General features: G+C 45.3%; 3 protein-coding genes, 1 long non-coding RNA gene and 1 pseudogene across 5 annotated transcripts; all 5 read right to left on the bottom strand.

Moving 5' to 3' along the window:
- Positions 1-568: 568 nt before the first annotated feature.
- LOC9648280 (putative vacuolar protein sorting-associated protein 13A) lies at positions 569-3454 on the bottom strand. Of its 2 annotated transcripts, XR_002993783.1 has the most exons (13): positions 3291-3454; positions 3130-3231; positions 2912-3079; positions 2702-2862; positions 2500-2655; positions 2351-2446; positions 1951-2299; positions 1781-1894; positions 1635-1730; positions 1510-1577; positions 1337-1457; positions 1093-1291; positions 569-1044 (listed from the first exon to the last, which is right to left on the bottom strand). XR_002993783.1 is itself a non-coding variant. In XM_024686765.1 (12 exons), exons 1-12 carry the CDS (start codon positions 3438-3440, stop codon positions 1205-1207), a joined length of 1668 nt encoding a protein of 555 aa, XP_024542533.1. In that variant the 5' UTR covers positions 3441-3454; the 3' UTR covers positions 639-1204. The 2 variants fall into 2 exon arrangements, 1 of the variants encoding a protein (XP_024542533.1); XM_024686765.1 differs by having other exon boundaries at positions 639-1291.
- A 1334-nt stretch (positions 3455-4788) lies between these two features.
- LOC9648279 (peroxidase 4) lies at positions 4789-5311 on the bottom strand. The gene has a single exon (XM_024686689.1). The coding sequence runs from the start codon at positions 5309-5311 to the stop codon at positions 4841-4843; it is 471 nt and encodes a 156-aa protein (XP_024542457.1). The 3' UTR covers positions 4789-4840.
- A 9791-nt stretch (positions 5312-15102) lies between these two features.
- LOC112350479 lies at positions 15103-15657 on the bottom strand. Its single transcript, XR_002993784.1, has 2 exons — positions 15627-15657; positions 15103-15578 (listed from the first exon to the last, which is right to left on the bottom strand). It is a non-coding gene; the product is annotated as an uncharacterized LOC112350479 (long non-coding RNA).
- A 50-nt stretch (positions 15658-15707) lies between these two features.
- Positions 15708-20521, bottom strand: part of LOC9648276 — a 10711-nt pseudogene continuing 5897 nt past the window's right edge.
- On the bottom strand, positions 17685-18967 carry LOC9648278 (putative vacuolar protein sorting-associated protein 13F). The gene is made up of 9 exons (XM_024686766.1): positions 18867-18967; positions 18690-18771; positions 18530-18633; positions 18377-18472; positions 18271-18318; positions 18161-18214; positions 18001-18104; positions 17825-17943; positions 17685-17765 (listed from the first exon to the last, which is right to left on the bottom strand). The coding sequence occupies exons 1-8, from the start codon at positions 18879-18881 to the stop codon at positions 17880-17882; spliced, it is 567 nt and encodes a 188-aa protein (XP_024542534.1). The 5' UTR covers positions 18882-18967; the 3' UTR covers positions 17685-17765; positions 17825-17879.

The raw sequence follows: 20521 nt of genomic DNA, 5'->3' as shown, positions 1-20521 counted from the left end.
ATAGGGTATAGGGATGTTTTGATACCTATGCAAGCTAGATTACCAAAATGCTCTTTCTAGCAAGAAAGAAGCATTGTTTACCATAGATACTGAGTGAAAGAGTCTACCATTGATGGTTCTCCCCATGCACATCCATATTCTATAGCAAGGCACACTTCTTTAGCAATGGTGACATCTTTGCCAAAACATATATCACTCACTTTGAACAATATTGTCCATCAAATAGCATTGGCACAAGCTTTACAACTTTTTGCAATCACTCATTGGCCAAACAACATGGAAAAAACACTCTTTTGGAGGCAAACATAGTTAACTACTCCACATTCAAAGCATCTTTCCAAAATCACTTTGATCAATAATGACTAGCAAATCACTTACTCATAACCTTGTTCATTTTTCAACAAAAAGCATATGAATCTAGACTAGAGTACGTGATGTGGTTCAGATCTTACTGGAAGAAGTGTGTCCAGTGCAAGTGCATCATAAATAAACCTCACAACATCACAACATCACCGCATTCATCTCCGGCCACAAGGGAAATCTCCAGTGCAAGATGCTTAAGTGAGAGTTTCCAGTATGTCATGGGCCTTTCATTGCAGTAGAGACTCTAGAGTGTGATCTTCTCCAAAAGCTTGGGATTTCCAGGGTAGAGGAGGCTTTCCTCCTGTCCTTTGAGGAGTAGCTCATGCATTGATGTGGGCTGTTCTTTGAGTCTTCTGCCTCTAGAACGTACAGGTATGGCCCTGCCAACGCAATCCAACAAGGCTGCCATTCTGCAGTAATATTACCAATTCCCTGCAGAATGAGTGATGCTTAGACGCTGATGGGCGAGGAAAGTAACAATTTAAGCACTCGTGCATCTCCAGCTGCCTCTGATGGTTGCCAAGATAAAGCGTTCGGCTGGGAGCTGGACCGGTCAGCCGACTCCAGAGCGTGCAGAAGATAGAGCAGCCTAAGGTATCTTGTAGGAGAAAAATGGATACCAAGGCGAGGAACTTCAATTGCAACGCATGTTGAAGGCCAATTCAAATCTTCATATTGAGCCTGGAACATAAAGTCAATAGCCACAAACTATGTCGTAACTAGCATCACCATATGTAGCATAATCGACATCCCACAACGGTCAAGTACAGGAAAGATTAAATATGCGTTGTCACAAGCATCTGTGGCCAGCGCAGGAAAGTGAGCCCATTCGAAATCACCATCAACAAAGAAAAGCCGATATATCCCGTCCAGATACATGAAGTTTAGTGTAGCGACTTCGTTTCAGGAACTCAACGTCGTCATTCCCCTGAAGAAGGATGTTGTAAGTTTTAGATGCATCTTATGCACGTACCAGTGTTCGAAGATTAAAATGTCCCAAGTCTACCAACAATTGGCTTTTCTTTCCAATTCCTTCATCTTTGAGTGCAGGAATTAAGACTTTTGGAGCGTCAAGATCAATATCTATAGAGAACCTGCATGCAAGAAAAAGTCAAGCCAAAAAGAGTAGCATAAACTTTTGAATACCTTCTCTGTTTCTCTAGTTGAGATAGTATCCGTTCTTGAGCACGCCTCGTTACCTCTTCTAGCTTTGTCTGGCATGCATGCACTGTGAAATGAGTAACATATATTTTTGCTACGGAGCCTCATACCTGCAAAGCGACAGCAGTTTCCAAAGCCACTGTCGGGCTCATAGCTTGGCCAGATTTCATAAAGTGCATGACCCTGTCAAAACTGGATCTCCAAACCTGCACGCATTATGTAAGCTGGGATGAACTCTTTCAACACAAAACGTTACCGTCACATAGCATGATGACATCGTGACAGACAGCTTCCAATCCAAATGTTCTTCGAAAGGAACATACACAAACGTCAAATCCAACGCTTGTGCTCTTCCCTCTCTACTCACGCTCTGTCAAACCAGACAGATATTATCATCTTAAGACATGCAAATTCCATTCAGCTTACCGAAACGAGAGGCCCCTCTGGAGATGAAAGGCCATAGTACGTCAACTTAGTGTCGCAGAAGAACGTTTTCGGGAACAGCTTGAGAGAAACGTTTAAATTGGAGAAAGTCCCACATAATATGACCAAATCGGTGCTGTCTTTTATGCACGCCAAGCTCTGTTTTATGGTCACGTCGAGCATTGTTTGCAGCATGTTCTGTGGCTCTTGAGTAGAAAGCAGCGGATAGTCTTGCCCCGGTTGATAGCTTAGAAGCTCGTTAATCTTATTCCATTCTTCCTTTGTAAGTTGCGCTGGGGCCGCTTCCGTTTCAGGGCCTTGGGCAACTGAGGCCCTTGGACCAGCGCCGCTCCTGCATAGCAAGCGATTAATGTAAAACAAATGAAAACATATGCCACAATACCCGCCAAATGGCCACCAGGTGCTTTTCCTGGACTTTTCCCGGGCCGCGGCTGCCTCTTTTAACTTTGCCGTCTCAACTTTTGCATGGGCAAGCATTCTGCAGCCACCACTTCTCCATCAACTAACAGAAAGCATACACAAACTACCGACCTCCAAAGTAGATTAACTTCTACGTCTAGCTCCCGGTCGATTTGCCTTATTTCAAAATTGTCAAACTTGCCCTGCTGGAGCCCGCTAACATAAAGATCCACATATTTCTTTCGTAATCCTGATGCTCGAGACAGATTTTCCCAAGAGAAGTTACACCTGCAAAAATTTGCTTTAGCATACTCGGTTAAATATCAAAACGAACCTTGACTTTCTCTGCTGCTGCGTTACTGCACGACCAGCATAGCGCCACCATGCCTTAGCATCTACCAACACGGGTATCATAGGTCTGAAGAGAGAGAACTCCATTCGTATCCTGTACCGTGAAACACCCTCCAACAGTTGAATACCATCCCGATATTGATCCTAAAACAGAATGAAAGTTAACCCAAGTGTAGCATTTAGAGAAACCAACCTCAGACACAGCAATAGACACTTGATCCAAAACGAGAGAAGCCTTCTGAAAAGGTGTTTTAGAATCCCTTTTCTCTCTCTTTCCACACCGGTGATACTTCATCAGGCCAGCAACCGGATGAAGCAGGTACTTGTGTTGTATTTTCCCTTTAATGCTCAGTTCAAACATCTGAAACCATAATAATGTAAAATGCTGTTTTCATTGAAGAAAACACAAACCTCGCTCCATTCTTTGGATGTCATCTCATCCCACCGTTTCTCCAGGGTCCACGGCCCAGTATCCGAGTCATGGTAGATAGAAAAACTATCCAGCTGGAGCGACTGCACAGCAAGCAGGAAAAAAGAAACTGAAGTACACGTTACAAAATTGATCAAAATACCTTGTGAAGCTTGTCAAGAGCTCCGCTAGTTACGAAGGTTTCTACATCATTCTCGTCGATGGTCACAGCGGCAAGTTTGGCTAAAGTAACGCCAAAACAAAATGGATGGGAGGGGTTGCGGAAAAATGAAGCCAGTATCAGTACCAGCATTTAACTTGATAGAGATGAACGCGACCTGAGGGTGTCTTCGTAACGAATATGAAGATTAGTCACGGAGACTTTAAGATTGCCAATGATCGTCGCAACGAGCGAGCCTAACCAGGACTTACTTTCCGGCAACTGCAAAAAACAGAAAATTTAACACGAAACCTCAAACAGCATTTTGCGGCACATACCGCATCATCACCGGATCTTCCTGCCTTCGCATCAAGCAATGCCATCTCCAGCTCCTTAAGACACAAAAAGCGTTTGAGAATAAACTTGACAGGCAAGTATGTACTAACCTCAATCTGGCTCCGCTTAGCGTCAAGCCAGGCTTCCATGTTCTCGTTCTGCAACCGCATTTCACGAAAGTTTCCGTAACGCTTGAAGCTAAAAACCAAATCTTACCTTGAAAAGCTGTTCATCTTCAACAGGCTCCGCCAAAACAAAAACCCGGTCGAGAAGTACAATCACCGGATCTCTTCCAAGCTTGTTCCAAGGAATCTAAGAAAAACGAAAGCATAAGAATCAAAGGTACACTTTTCTTGATCAATGCCTTGCCTTCAACGTGACAGACCCAAGGAATCCAGCTTTGACAGTGAGAGGAAGCCTCAGAGCATTCAGTGCTTCAGCCTTGAGCTGCAAGTCCTTGAGCACTACATCGCCTGTCCAAAAAACACCAAAATTTCAACACCCCCCGAGCAAAAGATCTAGCTCTCACCTTTCCACACACTGATCTGGAGCGCCTCCGCTGAGAGACCCCGCACATACTGGCCCAGGTATCTGCGAAGAAGATACAAGACCTGCAGAAACAAGAAATGGAGAAAATCGCGAGCTCAATCCAGTCCGCCAAATGCAATCCATCTCTCCAATCCCCAAACTAGCGATCGATCACTCACATGAGCCTCAAACATGACGACACCGAGCGCCCAAGCGCATCACTCCTACCGATCGCAGCGCCTTAGGCAGCACAAAATTTTCTCCACAGCAAGCAAGTATATGCCAGTGAATATTCGCCATTGCGTGGCAATACGTCTAAAACCTAAGGTTTATATATATTAACGTTAGGGTTTAAGAGTGCAGCCTCTTTCTTCGCCATTGTCAAAGCTTCGGTTTCGTTATTCGCAGGGAGTTGAAGATTCCTAACCGTGGGAATTGAAATTTCGCCGATGCGGCTGCGATGACGTGCCCTGGCTCGCGGCGAAAATCTTGGCTCATTGGCCAAGTGGCCGAGCTTAAGGGGGATCTTGATTGGGAAGAATGGAATCTCTCACCAGAGTGATTTAGCAGGACGAGAAAATTTCCACCACCATCATCAAGCTACGGGATATGCCAACATTCCTTTCTCTAGTCAAGGCTGTGGTGTATATTTTTATGTGAGGAATAGATTTACATGTATAGGAAAAAAACTAGCACGAGGATCGAATTTCACCATGCCCTCCTGTGATTGGCGAGAGCTTGCCCATTTTGATCATGCCAGCGGCGAACGCGGTAAAGAACGTCTGCTGATTGGCCGCAAACTCCTTGACAAAGCCCACCAGATCACTCTGCAAGAGCTGCTGGTCTGAAAAGAGGAGCGACTGATTGGCCAGGAGAGCTCGAAAGTACAAGTTGTCGAAGGTGGTGGGGGATGGATCCAAATTGGTCAATCTGTCTGGGGCTGTTGGAGGGCAATTCTTCTCGAGTCGAGATTTGAAGGCCCGATCGATGCTATCTCCTGGGGTTCCATTGAAGAGGCGTGCGCTAAATGCAGAGCACTGGGCCTGGCCGATGGAGTGGCCTCCTGAAAGCGCTACGAGATCACGCTTGGAAAGACCCCGCCTTTGGAAGCGCTCGATGAGCTGCGTTGCGGTGAGGTTTGGGCTGGGAATGGCCTCCATTGCGGTGGCGACGGTCGCGGGACTGTCCCGTCGGCCAAATTCTACTGTCCATGAAGGGCCGCCCAGCTGCAAAGTCGAAAGAGAATGATCAACTCAAGCCGCGATGGAGATTCTCACTCACGGCTATGACGGATTCACGGGCGCTCAGCGCAAGAATGTCCGCGCACGATACTGTTGCCGGGCATGAAGTCTCCACGGCGCGCTTGACGTTGTTGATGGTTTTGAGTCCCTTGGCGGAGCGCCCATCTCCTCGCTGGAGGAGCAGCGATCCGTCGCAGCCCTGGCAGCCATTAATGAGCAACGCTATTTTAATTTCTAACTTACTCCAGCGAAGCAATCTTGGAAGTGGAGCTTGAGGATTGATGCAGCAGATCGACTGTTGTTGGAAAATTCAGAGTGAATCACACTTCTCACGATCTGAGGGAGATCGGGACAAGTGCTAACATAGAAAGAAGTTGAGAGCTCTGATGACATTATTTGTGATCCTTGGTGAAATACATAGTGCCGCAGCAGTGCTAGCACTAGTAGTAATGCGGCAAAGGCGACTGGAGCTTGAAGTTTGAATCGCTGCATTTTGATCAGTAAAAATTTTCTTCCACCCGTCGCAAATGAAGTCTATTTATACAATTTTTCTCTTTTGTCTTCTCCTCTGTTGGATTGGAAATAACAAAATTCAATTACAGCTAGCATCTATTGAACTTTTGACTATATTATATTTCCCCACTCTACTATGTTTTCTTGTCTCCTCTGCCATAGACCTTTTCCTCTCTCCTTCGTTTTTAATATTTTTCATCCTCTTTAAAAGTCTTCCTCCTCCTTTTTTTAATATTTTTTCTCTTTTTGGTGACTTTTTCTTATCTTCTTTTCTCTTTTTTTAATATTTTTTTTCCATTTTATGTTTCTCTTCAGCATGAGTTTGACAGGGAAAACTTGGAGAGGTCGAAGGTTTTCCGCCCGTGAGATGAAACCAAGTTTTTGTCCGCATCCCCATTGCTTGTCTAGCATGAATGGCGTGGCACAATACTCTTTGCCGCCTTCTCTTAAGTTCCTTATGCATGGAATGTTGTACCTTTTTCTTATAATTGTGATGTGCCTCTCGTTTTTTTTAATATTTTTTCTCCTATATATAAATATTATGCCACTTCGGTTTCTTCATTTTTGTGAATGTGCCACTTTCTTAGGAATTAAACCCATCCTACCCAAATGTAACATATTTTATTTAAGTCAACTGGAGAAAAGGTAATTATTTAATAAAAATAAATTTAATAGCTATTTATCTCAAGGATCTATAATGATAGTTATCTAAATCTCATCCTATAATCACATCCTAATTAACCAACTATATACTATTGTTCCCATTAATATAGACTTTTTTCATTTGTAAATCATCAAATTTTTTATCTAGGCTTAAAATAATCTCCCACTTATTTCCTTCTCATGATTTTTCACTTGTGCTTCATCACTAACTACAACAAGTTAATCCTAATCTAAGTGAAGCAAGCACCATATATTTTCCTACTCCAAGGTAGCAAAAAAAATTTCACCAACCAATTGAAAAAGGGGAAATTATATGATAATATAGCCTTTAACATATTTATCACTCCACAGTTGAAAACTCAAAATGTCATTGGAAAATTCAAAGCGAATCACACTTCTCACGATTTGAGGGAGATCGGGACAAGTGCTAGCATAAAAAGACGTTGAGAACTCCGATGACATCGTTGGTGATCCCTGGCGAAATGCATAGCGCCACAGCAGTGTGTAAGCCACAAATTTTTCCTTTCCAATTTGCCAGCTTACCTCGTCTATTCGACCAACACTGCCTTGGCTTGTGCTAAGGTCCCTCGCCAAGGTTCTCGCCTATGGTACCAGCTCCTACTTGGTCCTACTTGGTTTTAGCTACTCACTGCATGAGCAACGAAGTGTTAGCCATCCATCTACGGATTCCCAAATCTCTCCGAATCCCCCTCCCCGGGTTAGACTGGAATTAAGGTTCGGTTACACTCCCCGCAGGCACAAGCAGCCAAGCACACCAAGCCTCCAGATTCCTAACACCCCTTGGTACCACAAGACTTGATCATGGGACCCTCTAAATCCCAAGCCTTGGGTGCAGCACTTGCTTCGGGACGTCAGGGAGAAACACCGTGGCCTAACGGCCCGGTATGGGTACCTCTACCCCCGCACTTCCATCCCGAAGGCAAGGCCCAAGCCCCTAGGAAGGGCGAGGACCAATGAGCCACAAGGTACTCAAGTGGGGCACCACTCCACATGAGCCGGGAGCACTGTAGTCGGTTTCCCTTTCGGGAGTGGGAGCTACTCTTGAGCACTTCCCTGGTTGGCCCCTTCGGCACCACTCAAGCCCATGCTCACTCCCACCCAAGGCCCCTCGGCCCCAATCTCAACCTCAAGTCAGTTTGGAAGCCCCACTGGAGAGTTCCTTCAAGACTGGTTCTTGGACCTCACTATCCCTACTATACTTTTGGAACCCCTTGCAGCCCCCCCCCCCTGGGAGATGCATGCTTTGGGCTTTCACGCCTTGAGCTGTATTAGTATTTGGAATTAGTCTCAGAATCGATCTCGGACTCGATCTCGGACTCGACTTCGGACTCGGTCTCGGACTCGATTTCAGACTCGATCTCGGACCCGATCTCGGACTCGACTTCGGACTCGACCTCGGACTCGACCTCGGACTCGGTCTCGGACCCGATTTGGATCTCGGACTCTGTCTCGAACTCGGTCTCGAACTCGGTCTTCGATTCGGTCTCGGACTCGATCCCGGACTCTATCTCGACTCGGTCTCAGAGTCGGTCTTGGACTCAATCTTCGACTCGGTCCCATCCGATGAACTCTTTGTCATTTCGGTCATGCTTTCGGGGATCCTTTAGCCTACGACATCTCGGGGAGTCGGTTCCTTACAACTCCACCACCCATAGAAGAAGTTCGATGCCCACATCGAACGTCTCTTTTTTATCTTACGACTTGTTGACCATGTCTCCGGGGGCATCCCCCCACTTAGCGGTGTGCCTAAATTAGCCTCCCTGGCCAAGAGCCATGACAACAGAGTATAGGTGTCCCTACACTCCTCACCTCACCACGCCCTAGTATAGGGTCGGGACTTGAACCCAGCCTTGCTTTACTAGGGGGTTGGGACTTGAACCCAACCTCCGTAGAATATGTCTATGGATTTGACATCCCCGCGGGGAGTCGGGCGTAGTGCCCTACGCCTGGTCGACCTAGCTAACCCATGCTAATTAGCTTACCTTCGGCGCGCTTTCGGGTCCCAACATATGCCATTGCTCAACTCCACAAATTGATACTTTAATTGAACTTTGCATAAATACATAGAGTTCTGCCTTGCAGAAATTCCTCCACTAGATCTCGCGCGTTTTCTAGGTTCTCCTCCGGTTCCCACGTTGCTTCGCAGTGTGGAAATCCTTTCCACTTCACATGGAACTCTTTCACCTCGCGTCCTTGTCGCTTGCTCTTGCGCGCATTGAGGATGGCCTCAACTTCGTATTCCTCTTCCCCTTGGATAACCTCAGGTAAAGGTCTTACTTGGTCCTTGCGAAGCGGATCCTCAAAGTACGGCTTGAGTAAGTTCACGCGGAACACTGGGTGCATCTTCCCCATCACTCGAGGAAGTCGGAGTCGGTAAGCCACTTTACCGATTCGTGTCTCGATCTCGTAAGGCCCTGCGAACCTGCTTAAGGAACTCAAGATCAATTCATTTACAGGAATACATGCATTTTTACCTTTGGGTCAACTTTCGGCTGATCCCACTTGGTAGCCTGAGGTTCTTGGTGTTCAGCCACACCTTTTCCCCAGCTTGGAACTCTACATCCTGACGCTTCTGGTTCACGTATTTGGTTTGCCTTTGTTGAGCCCGTTCCAAGGAATCCCTCACTAGATTCTAAATGCTGAGTCTTTCCGCCATGAATGCCTCCACTGCGGGTAACTCTCCATGGTACTCGGCCACACCGAGCTCCACAAGACCTTCAATAGCTCGCCCATTGATGACTTCCCATGGACTCACCCTGATACTCGAATATGGTGAGTTGTTATAACATATTTCTGCAAGTCCCAAATGACTTACCCAATCGGTGTGGTCTCCTGAGACATAGCATCGCAAATAATCCTCCAGCTGCCTATTCACCCTTTCCGTTTGTCCGTCTATCAAGAAGTGTTAGTGCCAACCAACTTGACTTAATACCCCATACCTGTCTGTGGGTGATAGGCTGTGCTGAATTTCAACTTGGTGCGATACTGTTCTAGGAGAGTCCTCTAGAACCTACTAGTGAAGATCTTATCTTGGTCTGAGATGATCTCTTCCGGCCTTCCTCGCACTCGAACCACTTGTTCGAAGAATAGCTTCGCCACACCTTCCGCATCCACTTCCATTGTGGTGGGTATGAAATGTGCCATTTTCGAAAATCGGTCCACCACCACGAATATCGCATCAAACCCCTCGCTTGGGGGAAGTCTCGTGATGAAGTCCATCGTAAGACATTTCCACGGATGATCTGGAATTGGGATGCTTTGCAACAAGCCCCCACTAGCCTTAGTCACGGCTTTGACCTGCTGACATGTTGGACATGTCTTTACATAGTCTTGGACGTCCTTAGCCATATCTGGCCAATGGTACTTCCTCTTGAGTAAGCCCATCGTCTTAGGCACTCCGCCGTGTCCCGCAAGAGGTTCATTATGACACTCTTCTAAGGCTACCTTCCTTAGTTCCCCTTCTAGAACATACACCCTCGTTTGCTTGTAATAGATGAGTCTGTTGCGTTCCGCATAGCCCGTTTTTTCTTCCGTTGGCAGCTCACCTCTCTGGTGAGCTTCCCGTGCTTCTAGATTCCTCAGCAACACTTCTTGTGCTAGACCATCGTTCTCATATGCTGTCCGCACATCGTCCCAGAAGGTTGCTGTTGCGTTGGATATCGCCAACCTCAAGCTCGCTTTTCGACTTAGCGCATCCGCCACGATGTTGCTCTTCCCATGCTTGTACAGAATCTCACAATCAAACTCGGCCAAGGCATTGGCCTACTGACCTTGTTTCCCTCTCAGGTCGGGCTATGACAAAAGTGTTTCGTTGCTACATTGTCCGTGTAAACCTTGAAGTGTCTCCCAAGGTAGTGTTGCCAATCCTTGAGCGCCTTGACCACCACAAACAATTCCTTCTCGTGGGCAAGCCACTTCCGTTGAGCCTTGTCCAACTTCTTCGAGAAGAACGCTATTGGATAGTTGTCTTACTTCAAAATTGCGCCCAACGCAAAGTCCGAAGCATCCATTTCTACCTCAAAGTCCTTACCAAAGTCTGGTAATGCCAACACGGGAGCCTTCCTCAACTTCCCTTTAAGGTGGACGAATGCTGCCTCGCATTCCGCTGTCCATACCATCTTCCCTTTTCCTGTTTGGTCCGTTAAGGGCAGGGCTACTCTCGAATAGTGTCTGATAAACTTTCGATAGTAGTTGCATAGCCCCAAGAACGCCCTCAACTTATGTACATTTGATGGTCGCTCCCATTCCTGGATCGCTTGGACCTTCTCTGGGTCCACCTTGAGCCCGTCCTGGCCCACCACATGCCCGAGAAACTTTACCTCTTGTTGAGCAAAGTCACATTTGCTCTCTTTAGCATACAGTTTGTGTTCCCTTAGTTTCTCAAATACCTTCGCCAAGTGTTCGGCATGCTCCTCTAGCATCTCGCTATAGATTAGGATGTCGTCAATATAGACGACCACGAAGTGATCCAGATAGGGTACAAAGATATGGTTCATCAACGCCGAAAACGTTGCCGGCGCATTGCACAGCCCAAAGGGCATGACCAGAAACTCAAAGCTCCCATACCTAGTTCGACAGGTTGTCTTCTCGACATCTTCCTCTGCTACCCTGATTTGGTAGTATCCTGACCTCAGGTCAATTCTCGAGAAGTATTTTGCCTTTCCCAACCTATCAAACAGGTCCTCAATCCTGGGCAAAGGGTACTTGTTCTTCTTTGTATACTTGTTGAGCAATCGATAGTCTATGCACATGCACATAGATCCATCTTTCTTTTTCACAAATAACACCGGCGCCCCATATAGCGACTTGCTCAACCTAACATACCCTTTGTCCACCAACTCCTCTAGTTGGCACTTGAGCTCCTCGAGTTCTTTCTCATTCAAACAATAGGGGGGACGAACCACCGCCTCAGCACCCTCGACCAGCTCAATCTTATGTTCTATCGATCGTGCGGGGGGCAACCCCGCCGGTAACTCCTCCGGCATGGTATCCTGGAATTGGTCCAACACCCGTTGGATCACTAAAGGTACTTCTTCCGTTCCTGTCTTTTTGTCACTCTTCACCGAGAGTAAGCACAAAAATGTTGCCTTAGTTCCTTTAGTGAGTTGTCCTCTCGTGGACACCAAGTTTAAGCAGGATTCTTTGGCCTTGTTTTGCCCTACCTTTAGATCCTAGGCCTCCACCCTAGATCTTCTTCCTTGGGCATTCGCCAGTACCACAAGGTTTCTACCTCGTCCATGCAGGGCTACCACGAACCGATTGAACCAGTCCATTCCGAAGATCACGTCAAATCCCACCATGTCCAACACAGTGAAATCCATGTCCACTTTCCATGTCCCTACTTCGACTCTCGCTTGTCGAAGTACCTCATCGGTGCTTTGGCTACCTTGAACAAACTCTATAGTCCTTGGTTCGCCTAGCCGCTGCGCCATTAGTCCGGCTTGCCGGACTATGTCTGCAGCCACAAAATTATCCGAAGCATCCGTGTGAATAAGGATCTTAACAAAGCTACCTCCGAGCTTCCCTCGGAGGGCTAGTAGATGTCGCGAACGACTCTCTACCAAAGTTGCTCGTATAATGAGTAACTTTGAGTTAGGGACTGGATCACATACCTCAGTTTGGACTTCACCCGACTTGATGGCCATATTGGCTCTGGCCTTTTTCGGGTAGGGACATTCCCTCGAAAAGTGTCCCGCTTCACCGCAGTTGTAGCATACGTTGTTTCCCACGCTGCTATATGACTTGACCTTCTTATCTGTGGGTTTGTCTCTTTTCGCTTGACTCCCCCACGTACTCGCTCGCTGGCCACCAAATTTGCCTTTCCGGAACCCCGAAGACTCATTCTTAGAGAAACTCTTCTTGAATTTCCCTCTGCTAAACGTTCCCCTTGGTTTGGCCCCTTTGCTAAACGTGCATCCCGACCTCGTCGTGTTCCCCTTTCGCAGGTTATCGTTGAAATGCACCTTGATGGCCGCATCCAACGCTTCCTTGTAGTTGGTCAGGTTCCATCGCATCACTTCACCGCGAGCCCAGGTTTGCAAACCTGATATGAAGGCATGGAACGCATCCATATCCCCCATGTCCATGACAAGTATCCTCTTTGCCATAAACCCATTCACATACTCCTGAATGGTTTTGGTCTGCTTCAGCCTACTCAGCTCGTCCCTTAGATGCAGAGTAGCATTCGGAGGAACGTAAGTTGCGCGGATCCTCGCCTTCATCATTTCCCAAGTGGCCACCGGTCCTTCGTTGGCCTCTGTCGTTCTCCACCAAGACTTGGCATTATCTGCCAAGTATCGGTCCCATCCGATGAACTCTTTGTCATTTCAGTCATGCTTTCGGGGATCCTTTAGCCTACGACATCTTAGGGAGTCAGTTCCTTACACAGTGCTAGCACCAGCAGTAATGCATCAAAGGCGACTGGAGCCTGAAGTTTGAATTGCTGCATTTTGATTAGTAAAAATTTTCTTCCACCCTCGCAAATGAAGTCTATTTATACAATTTTTCTCTTTTGTCCTCTCCTCTATTAGATTAGAAATAATGAAATTTAATGACAGCTAGCACCTATTGAACATTCAACTATATTATATTTCCCCACTCTATTATGTTTTCTTGTCTCCTCTGCCATAGGCCTTTTCCTCTCTCCTTCGTTTTTAATATTTTTTATCCTCTTTAAAAGTCTTCCTCCTCCTTTTTTTAATATTTTTTCTCTTTTTGGTGACTTTTTCTTATCTTCTTTTCTCTTTTTTTAATATTTTTTTTTCCATTTTATGTTTCTCTTCTTTCTGAATGTTGTACCCCTTCCTTATAATTGTGATGTGCCCCTCGTTTTTTTAAATATTTTTTCTCCTATATATAAATATTATGCCACTTCGGTTTCCTCATTTTGTGAATGTGCCACTTTCTTAGGAATTGAACCCATCCTAACCAAATGTAACATATTTTATTTAAGTCAACTGGAGAAAAGGTAATTATTTAATAAAAATAAATTTAATAGCTATTTTATCTCAAGGATCTATAATGATAGTTATCTAAATCTCATCCTATAATCACATCCTAATTAACCAACTATATACTATTGTTCCCATTAATATAGACTTTTTTCATTTGTAAATCATCAAATTTTTTATCTAGGCTTAAAATAATCTCCCACTTATTTCCCTCTCATGAGTTTTCACTTGTGCTTCATCACTAACTACAACAAGTTAATCCTAATCTAAGTGAAGCAAGCACCATATATTTTCCTACTCCAAGGTAGCAAAAAAAATTTCACCAACAAATTGAAAAAGGGGAAATTATTTGATAATATAGCCTTTAACATATTTATCACTCCACAGTTGAAAACTCAAAATGTGTGTGTTAAAACAAGGAAATTGTCCAAATGGATCCTCAAGGTTCCAAAGATTCATAATAATAATATATCTAAATCTTATCTCATAATTACATGAGTTATAAATTTAAAGTTTAAATCAGTTTTCTACAGGCATTTTGGTGTTTTAGCTCCATCGTTTTAATCTCATTCTCTTTGTTTAAGTATAAGCTTTTTTAATGAGTCTATATCAAATTTCATATTCACTTTGAAACATTTTAAAAGTTATAGCTTGTTTTCTTTGTTTTTTTTTTTTCCACTGTTTTTAGGTGATATCCTATATCTATATTCTTTCATGATATCTTTCATATCTTTCTTCAATTTTATAGCTAAATTTCTCTTTTCTTTATGAGGAATTGGGATTTGCAAAAGGACAACAATCTTGGTTAGGGGAAATCCACAGTAGTATACTTATTTATTTGGAACTATCCCATTTTGGACATTTTATTCTGACACAAATTAAAATTCTTTAACATCTTTCTATGACTTGGCATTTGCTACATATTAGACACTTTATTATGCTAGTTCAAACTCATTTCAGGCAGAGATGGCAGCCAATAATCTTTCATATAATGCATAGGGTATAGGGATGTTTTGATACCTATGCAAGCTAGATTACCAAAATGCTCTTTCTAGCAAGAAAGAAGCATTGTTTACCATAGATACTGAGTGAAAGAGTCTACCATTGATGGTTCTCCCCATGCACATCCATATTCTATAGCAAGGCACACTTCTTTAGCAATGGTGACATCTTTGCCAAAACATATATCACTCACTTTGAACAATATTGTCCATCAAATAGCATTGGCACAAGCTTTACAACTTTTTGCAATCACTCATTGGCCAAACAACATGGAAAAAACACTCTTTTGGAGGCAAACATAGTTAACTACTCCACATTCAAAGCATCTTTCCAAAATCACTTTGATCAATAATGACTAGCAAATCACTTACTCATAACCTTGTTCATTTTTCAACAAAAAGCATATGAATCTAGACTAGAGTACGTGATGTGGTTCAGATCTTACTGGAAGAAGTGTGTCCAGTGCAAGTGCATCATAAATAAACCTCACAACATCACAACATCACCGCATTCATCTCCGGCCACAAGGGAAATCTCCAGTGCAAGATGCTTAAGTGAGAGTTTCCAGTATGTCATGGGCCTTTCATTGCAGTAGAGACTCTAGAGTGTGATCTTCTCCAAAAGCTTGGGATTTCCAGGGTAGAGGAGGCTTTCCTCCTGTCCTTTGAGGAGTAGCTCATGCATTGATGTGGGCTGTTCTTTGAGTCTTCTGCCTCTAGAACGTACAGGTATGGCCCTGCCAACGCAATCCAACAAGGCTGCCATTCTGCAGTAATATTACCAATTCCCTGCAGAATGAGTGATGCTTAGACGCTGATGGGCGAGGAAAGTAACAATTTAAGCACTCGTGCATCTCCAGCTGCCTCTGATGGTTGCCAAGATAAAGCGTTCGGCTGGGAGCTGGACCGGTCAGCCGACTCCAGAGCGTGCAGAAGATAGAGCAGCCTAAGGTATCTTGTAGGAGAAAAATGGATACCAAGGCGAGGAACTTCAATTGCAACGCATGTTGAAGGCCAATTCAAATCTTCATATTGAGCCTGGAACATAAAGTCAATAGCCACAAACTATGTCGTAACTAGCATCACCATATGTAGCATAATCGACATCCCACAACGGTCGAGCACAGGCAGGATTGAATAAGCGGCGTCACAAGCATCAGTGGCCAGCGCAGGAAAGTGAGCCCATTCGAAATCACCATCAACAAAGAAAAGCCGATATATCCCGTCCAGATACATGAAGTTTAGTGTAGCGACTTCGTTTCAGGAACTCAACGTCGTCATTCCCCTGAAGAAGGATGTTGTAAGTTTTAGATGCATCTTATGCACGTACCAGTGTTCGAAGATTAAAATGTCCCAAGTCTACCAACAATTGGCTTTTCTTTCCAATTCCTTCATCTTTGAGTGCAGGAATTAAGACTTTTGGAGCGTCAAGATCAATATCTATAGAGAACCTGCATGCAAGAAAAAGTCAAGCCAAAAAGAGTAGCATAAACTTTTGAATACCTTCTCTGTTTCTCTAGTTGAGATAGTATCCGTTCTTGAGCACGCCTCGTTACCTCTTCTAGCTTTGTCTGGCATGCATGCACTGTGAAATGAGTAACATATATTTTTGCTACGGAGCCTCATACCTGCAAAGCGACAGCAGTTTCCAAAGCCACTGTCGGGCTCATAGCTTGGCCAGATTTCATAAAGTGCATGACCCTGTCAAAACTGGATCTCCAAACCTGCACGCATTATGTAAGCTGGGATGAACTCTTTCAACACAAAACGTTACCGTCACATAGCATGATGACATCGTGACAGACAGCTTCCAATCCAAATGTTCTTCGAAAGGAACATACACAAACGTCAAATCCAACGCTTGTGCTCTTCCCTCTCTACTCACGCTCTGTCAAACCAGACAGATATTATCATCTTAAGACATGCAAATTCCATTCAGCTTACCGAAACGAGAGGCCCCTCTGGAGATGAAAGGCCATAGTACGTCAACTTAGTGTCGCAGAAGAACGTTTTCGGGAACAGCTTGAGAGAAACGTTTAAATTGGAGAAAGTCCCACATAATATGACCAAATCGGTGCTGTCTTTTATGCACGCCAAGCTCTGTTTTATGGTCACGTCGAGCATTGTTTGCAGCATGTTCTGTGGCTCTTGAGTAGAAAGCAGCGGATAGTCTTGCCCCGGTTGATAGCTTAGAAGCTCGTTAATCTTATTCCATTCTTCCTTTGTAAGTTGCGCTGGGGCCGCTTCCGTTTCAGGGCCTTGGGCAACTGAGGCCCTTGGACCAGCGCCGCTCCTGCATAGCAAGCGATTAATGTAAAACAAATGAAAACATATGCCACAATACCCGCCAAATGGCCACCAGGTGCTTTTCCTGGACTTTTCCCGGGCCGCGGCTGCCTCTTTTAACTTTGCCGTCTCAACTTTTGCATGGGCAAGCATTCTGCAGCCACCACTTCTCCATCAACTAACAGAAAGCATACACAAACTACCGACCTCCAAAGTAGATTAACTTCTACGTCTAGCTCCCGGTCGATTTGCCTTATTTCAAAATTGTCAAACTTGCCCTGCTGGAGCCCGCTAACATAAAGATCCACATATTTCTTTCGTAATCCTGATGCTCGAGACAGATTTTCCCAAGAGAAGTTACACCTGCAAAAATTTGCTTTAGCATACTCGGTTAAATATCAAAACGAACCTTGACTTTCTCTGCTGCTGCGTTACCGCACGACCAGCATAGCGCCACCATGCCTTAGCATCTACCAACACGGGTATCATAGGTCTGAAGAGAGAGAACTCCATTCGTATCCTGTACCGTGAAACACCCTCCAACAGTTGAATACCATCCCGATATTGATCCTAAAACAGAATGAAAGTTAACCCAAGTGTAGCATTTAGAGAAACCAACCTCAGACACAGCAATAGACACTTGATCCAAAACGAGAGAAGCCTTCTGAAAAGGTGTTTTAGAATCCCTTTTCTCTCTCTTTCCACACCGGTGATACTTCATCAGGCCAGCAACCGGATGAAGCAGGTACTTGTGTTGTATTTTCCCTTTAATACTCGGTTCAAACATCTGAAACCATAATAATTTTAAATGCTGTTTTCATTGAAGGAAACACAAACCTCGCTCCATTCTTTGGATGTCATCTCATCCCACCGTTTCTCCAGAGTCCACGGCCCAGTATCCGAGTCATGGTAGATAGAAAAACTATCCAGCTGGAGCGACTGCACAGCAAGCAGGAAAAAAGAAACTGAAGTACACGTTACAAAATTGATCAAAATACCTCGTGAAGCTTGTCAAGAGCTCCGCTAGTTACGAAGGTTTCTACATCATTCTCGTCAATGGTCACAGCGGCAAGTTTTGGCTAAAGTAACGCCAAAACAAAATGGATGGGAGGGGTTGCTGAAAAATGAAGCCAGTATCAGTACCGGCATTTAGCTTGATAGAGATGAAAGCGACCTGAGGGTGTCTTCGTAACGAATATGAAGATTAGTCACGGAGACTTTAAGATTGCCAATGATCGTCGCAACGAGCGAGCCTAACCAGGACTTACTTTCCGGCGACTGCAGAAAACAGAAAATTTAACACGAAACCTCAAACAGCATTTTGCGGCACATACCGCATCATCACCGGATCTTCCTGCCTTCGCATCAAGCAATGCCATCTCCAGCTCCTTAAAGACACAAAAAAGCGTTTGAGAATAAACTTCACAGGCAAGTATGTACTAACCTCAATCTGGCTCCGCTTAGCGTCAAGCCAGGATTCCATGTTCTCGTTCTGCAACCGCATTTCACGAAAGTTTCCGTAACGCTTGAAGCTAAAAACCAAATCGTACCTTGAAAAGCTGTTCATCTTCAACAGGTTCCGCCAAAACAAAAACCCGGTCGAGAAGTACAATCACCGGATCTTTTCCAAGCTTGTTCCAAGGAATCTAAGAAAAACGAAAGCATAAGAATCGAAGGTACACTTTTCTTGATCAATGCCTTGCCTTCAACGTGACAGACCCAAGGAATCCAGCTTTGACAGTGAGAGGAAGCCTCAGAGCATTCAGTGCTTCAGCCTTGAGCTGCAAGTCCTTGAGCACTACATCGCCTGTCCAAAAAACACCAAAATTTCAACACCCCCCGAGCAAAAGATCTAGCTCTCACCTTTCCACACACTGATCTGGAGCGCCTCCGCTGAGAGACCCCGCACATACTGGCCCAGGTATCTGCGAAGAAGATACAAGACCTGCAGAAACAAGAAATGGAGAAAATCGCGAGCTCAATCCAGTCCGCCAATGCAATCCATCTCTCCAATCCCCAAACTAGCGATCGATCACTCACATGAGCCTCAAACATGACGACACCGAGCGCCCAAGCGCATCACTCCTGCCGATCGCAGCGCCTAGCTAGCCCTAGGCAGCACAAAATTTTCTCCACAGCAAGCAAGTATATGCCAGTGAATTTTCGCCATTGCGTGGCAATACGTCTAAAACCTAAGGTTTATATATATTAACGTTAGGGTTTAAGAGTTGAAGATTCCTAACCGTGGCAATTGAAATTTCGTCAAGGTCTCAGTGCAAGGTGTTATTTCTGAAGTGGATTTCCTCGTGGTTGACTACCAATGTCTTGGAATGTCCTCTTTGAAGGACTCTATCATCCTTGGCAGCTGCGATGACGTGCCCTGGCTCGCGGCGAAAATCTTGGCTCATTGGCCAAGTGGCTGAGCTTAAGGGGGATCTTGATTGGGAAGAATGGAATCTCTCACCAGAGTGATTTATCAGGACGAGAAAATTTCCACCACCATCATCAAGCTACGGGATATGCCAACATTCCTTTCTCTATAGTCAGGGCTGTGGTGTATATTTTTATGTGGGGAATAGATTTACATGTATAGGAAAAAAACTAGCACGAGGATCGAATTTCACCATGCCCTCCTGTGATTGGCGAGAGCTTGCCCATTTTGATCATGCCATTGGCGAAGGCGGTAAAGAATGTCTGCTGGTTGGCCGCAAACTCCTTGACAAAGCCCACCAGATCAATCTCCAAGAGCTGCTGGTCTGAAAAGAGGAGCGACTGATTCGCCAGGAGAGCTCGAAAGTACAAGTTGTCGAAGGTGGTGGGGGATGGATCCAAATTGGTCAATTTGTCTGGGGCTGTTGGAGGGCAATTCTTCTCGAGTCGAGATTTGAAGGCCCGATCGATGCTATCTCCTGGGGTTCCATTGAAGAGGCGTGCGCTAAATGCAGAGCACTGGGCCTGGCCGATGGAGTGGCCTCCTGAAAGCGCTACGAGATCACGCTTGGAAAGACCCCGCCTTTGGAAGCTCTGGATGAGCTGCGTTGCAGTGAGGTTTGGGCTGGGAATGGCCTCCATTGCGGCGGCGACGGTCGCAGGACTGTCCCGTCGGCCAAATTCTACTGTCCATGAAGGGCCGCCCAGCTGCAAAGTCGAAAGAGAATGATCAACTCAAGATGGAGAGTCTCACTCACAGCTATGACGGATTCCCGGGCGCTCAGCGCAAGAATGTCTGCGCACGATACTGTTGCCGGGCATGAAGTCTCCACGGCGCGCTTGACGTTGTTGATGGTTTTGAGTCCCTTGGCGGAGCGCCCATCTCCTCGCTGGAGGAGCAGCGATCCGTCGCAGCCCTGGCAGCCATAAATGAGTAACGCTATTTTAATTTCTGACTTACTCGAGAGAAGCAATCTCGGAAGTGGAGCTTGAGGATCGACGCAGCAGATCGACTGTCGTTGGAAAATTCAGAGTGAATCACACTTCTCACGATCTGAGGGAGATCGGGATAAGTGCTAGCATAGAAAGAAGTTGAGAGCTCCGATGACATTGTTGGTGATCCCTGGCGAAATGCATAGCGCCGCAGCAGTGCTAGCACCAGGAGTAATGCCGCAGAGGCGACTGGAGCCTGGAGTTTGGATCGCTGCATTTTGATCAGTTTCCACCTCCTTGCAAACGAAGTCTATTTATACAATTTTTCTCCT

The sequence above is a fragment of the Selaginella moellendorffii genome, unplaced genomic scaffold (genome assembly GCF_000143415.4).
Source record: "Selaginella moellendorffii unplaced genomic scaffold, v1.0 SELMOscaffold_50, whole genome shotgun sequence".
Taxonomy (NCBI): Eukaryota; Viridiplantae; Streptophyta; class Lycopodiopsida; order Selaginellales; family Selaginellaceae; genus Selaginella; species Selaginella moellendorffii.
This window is presented reverse-complemented; position numbering and strand designations above follow the sequence as displayed.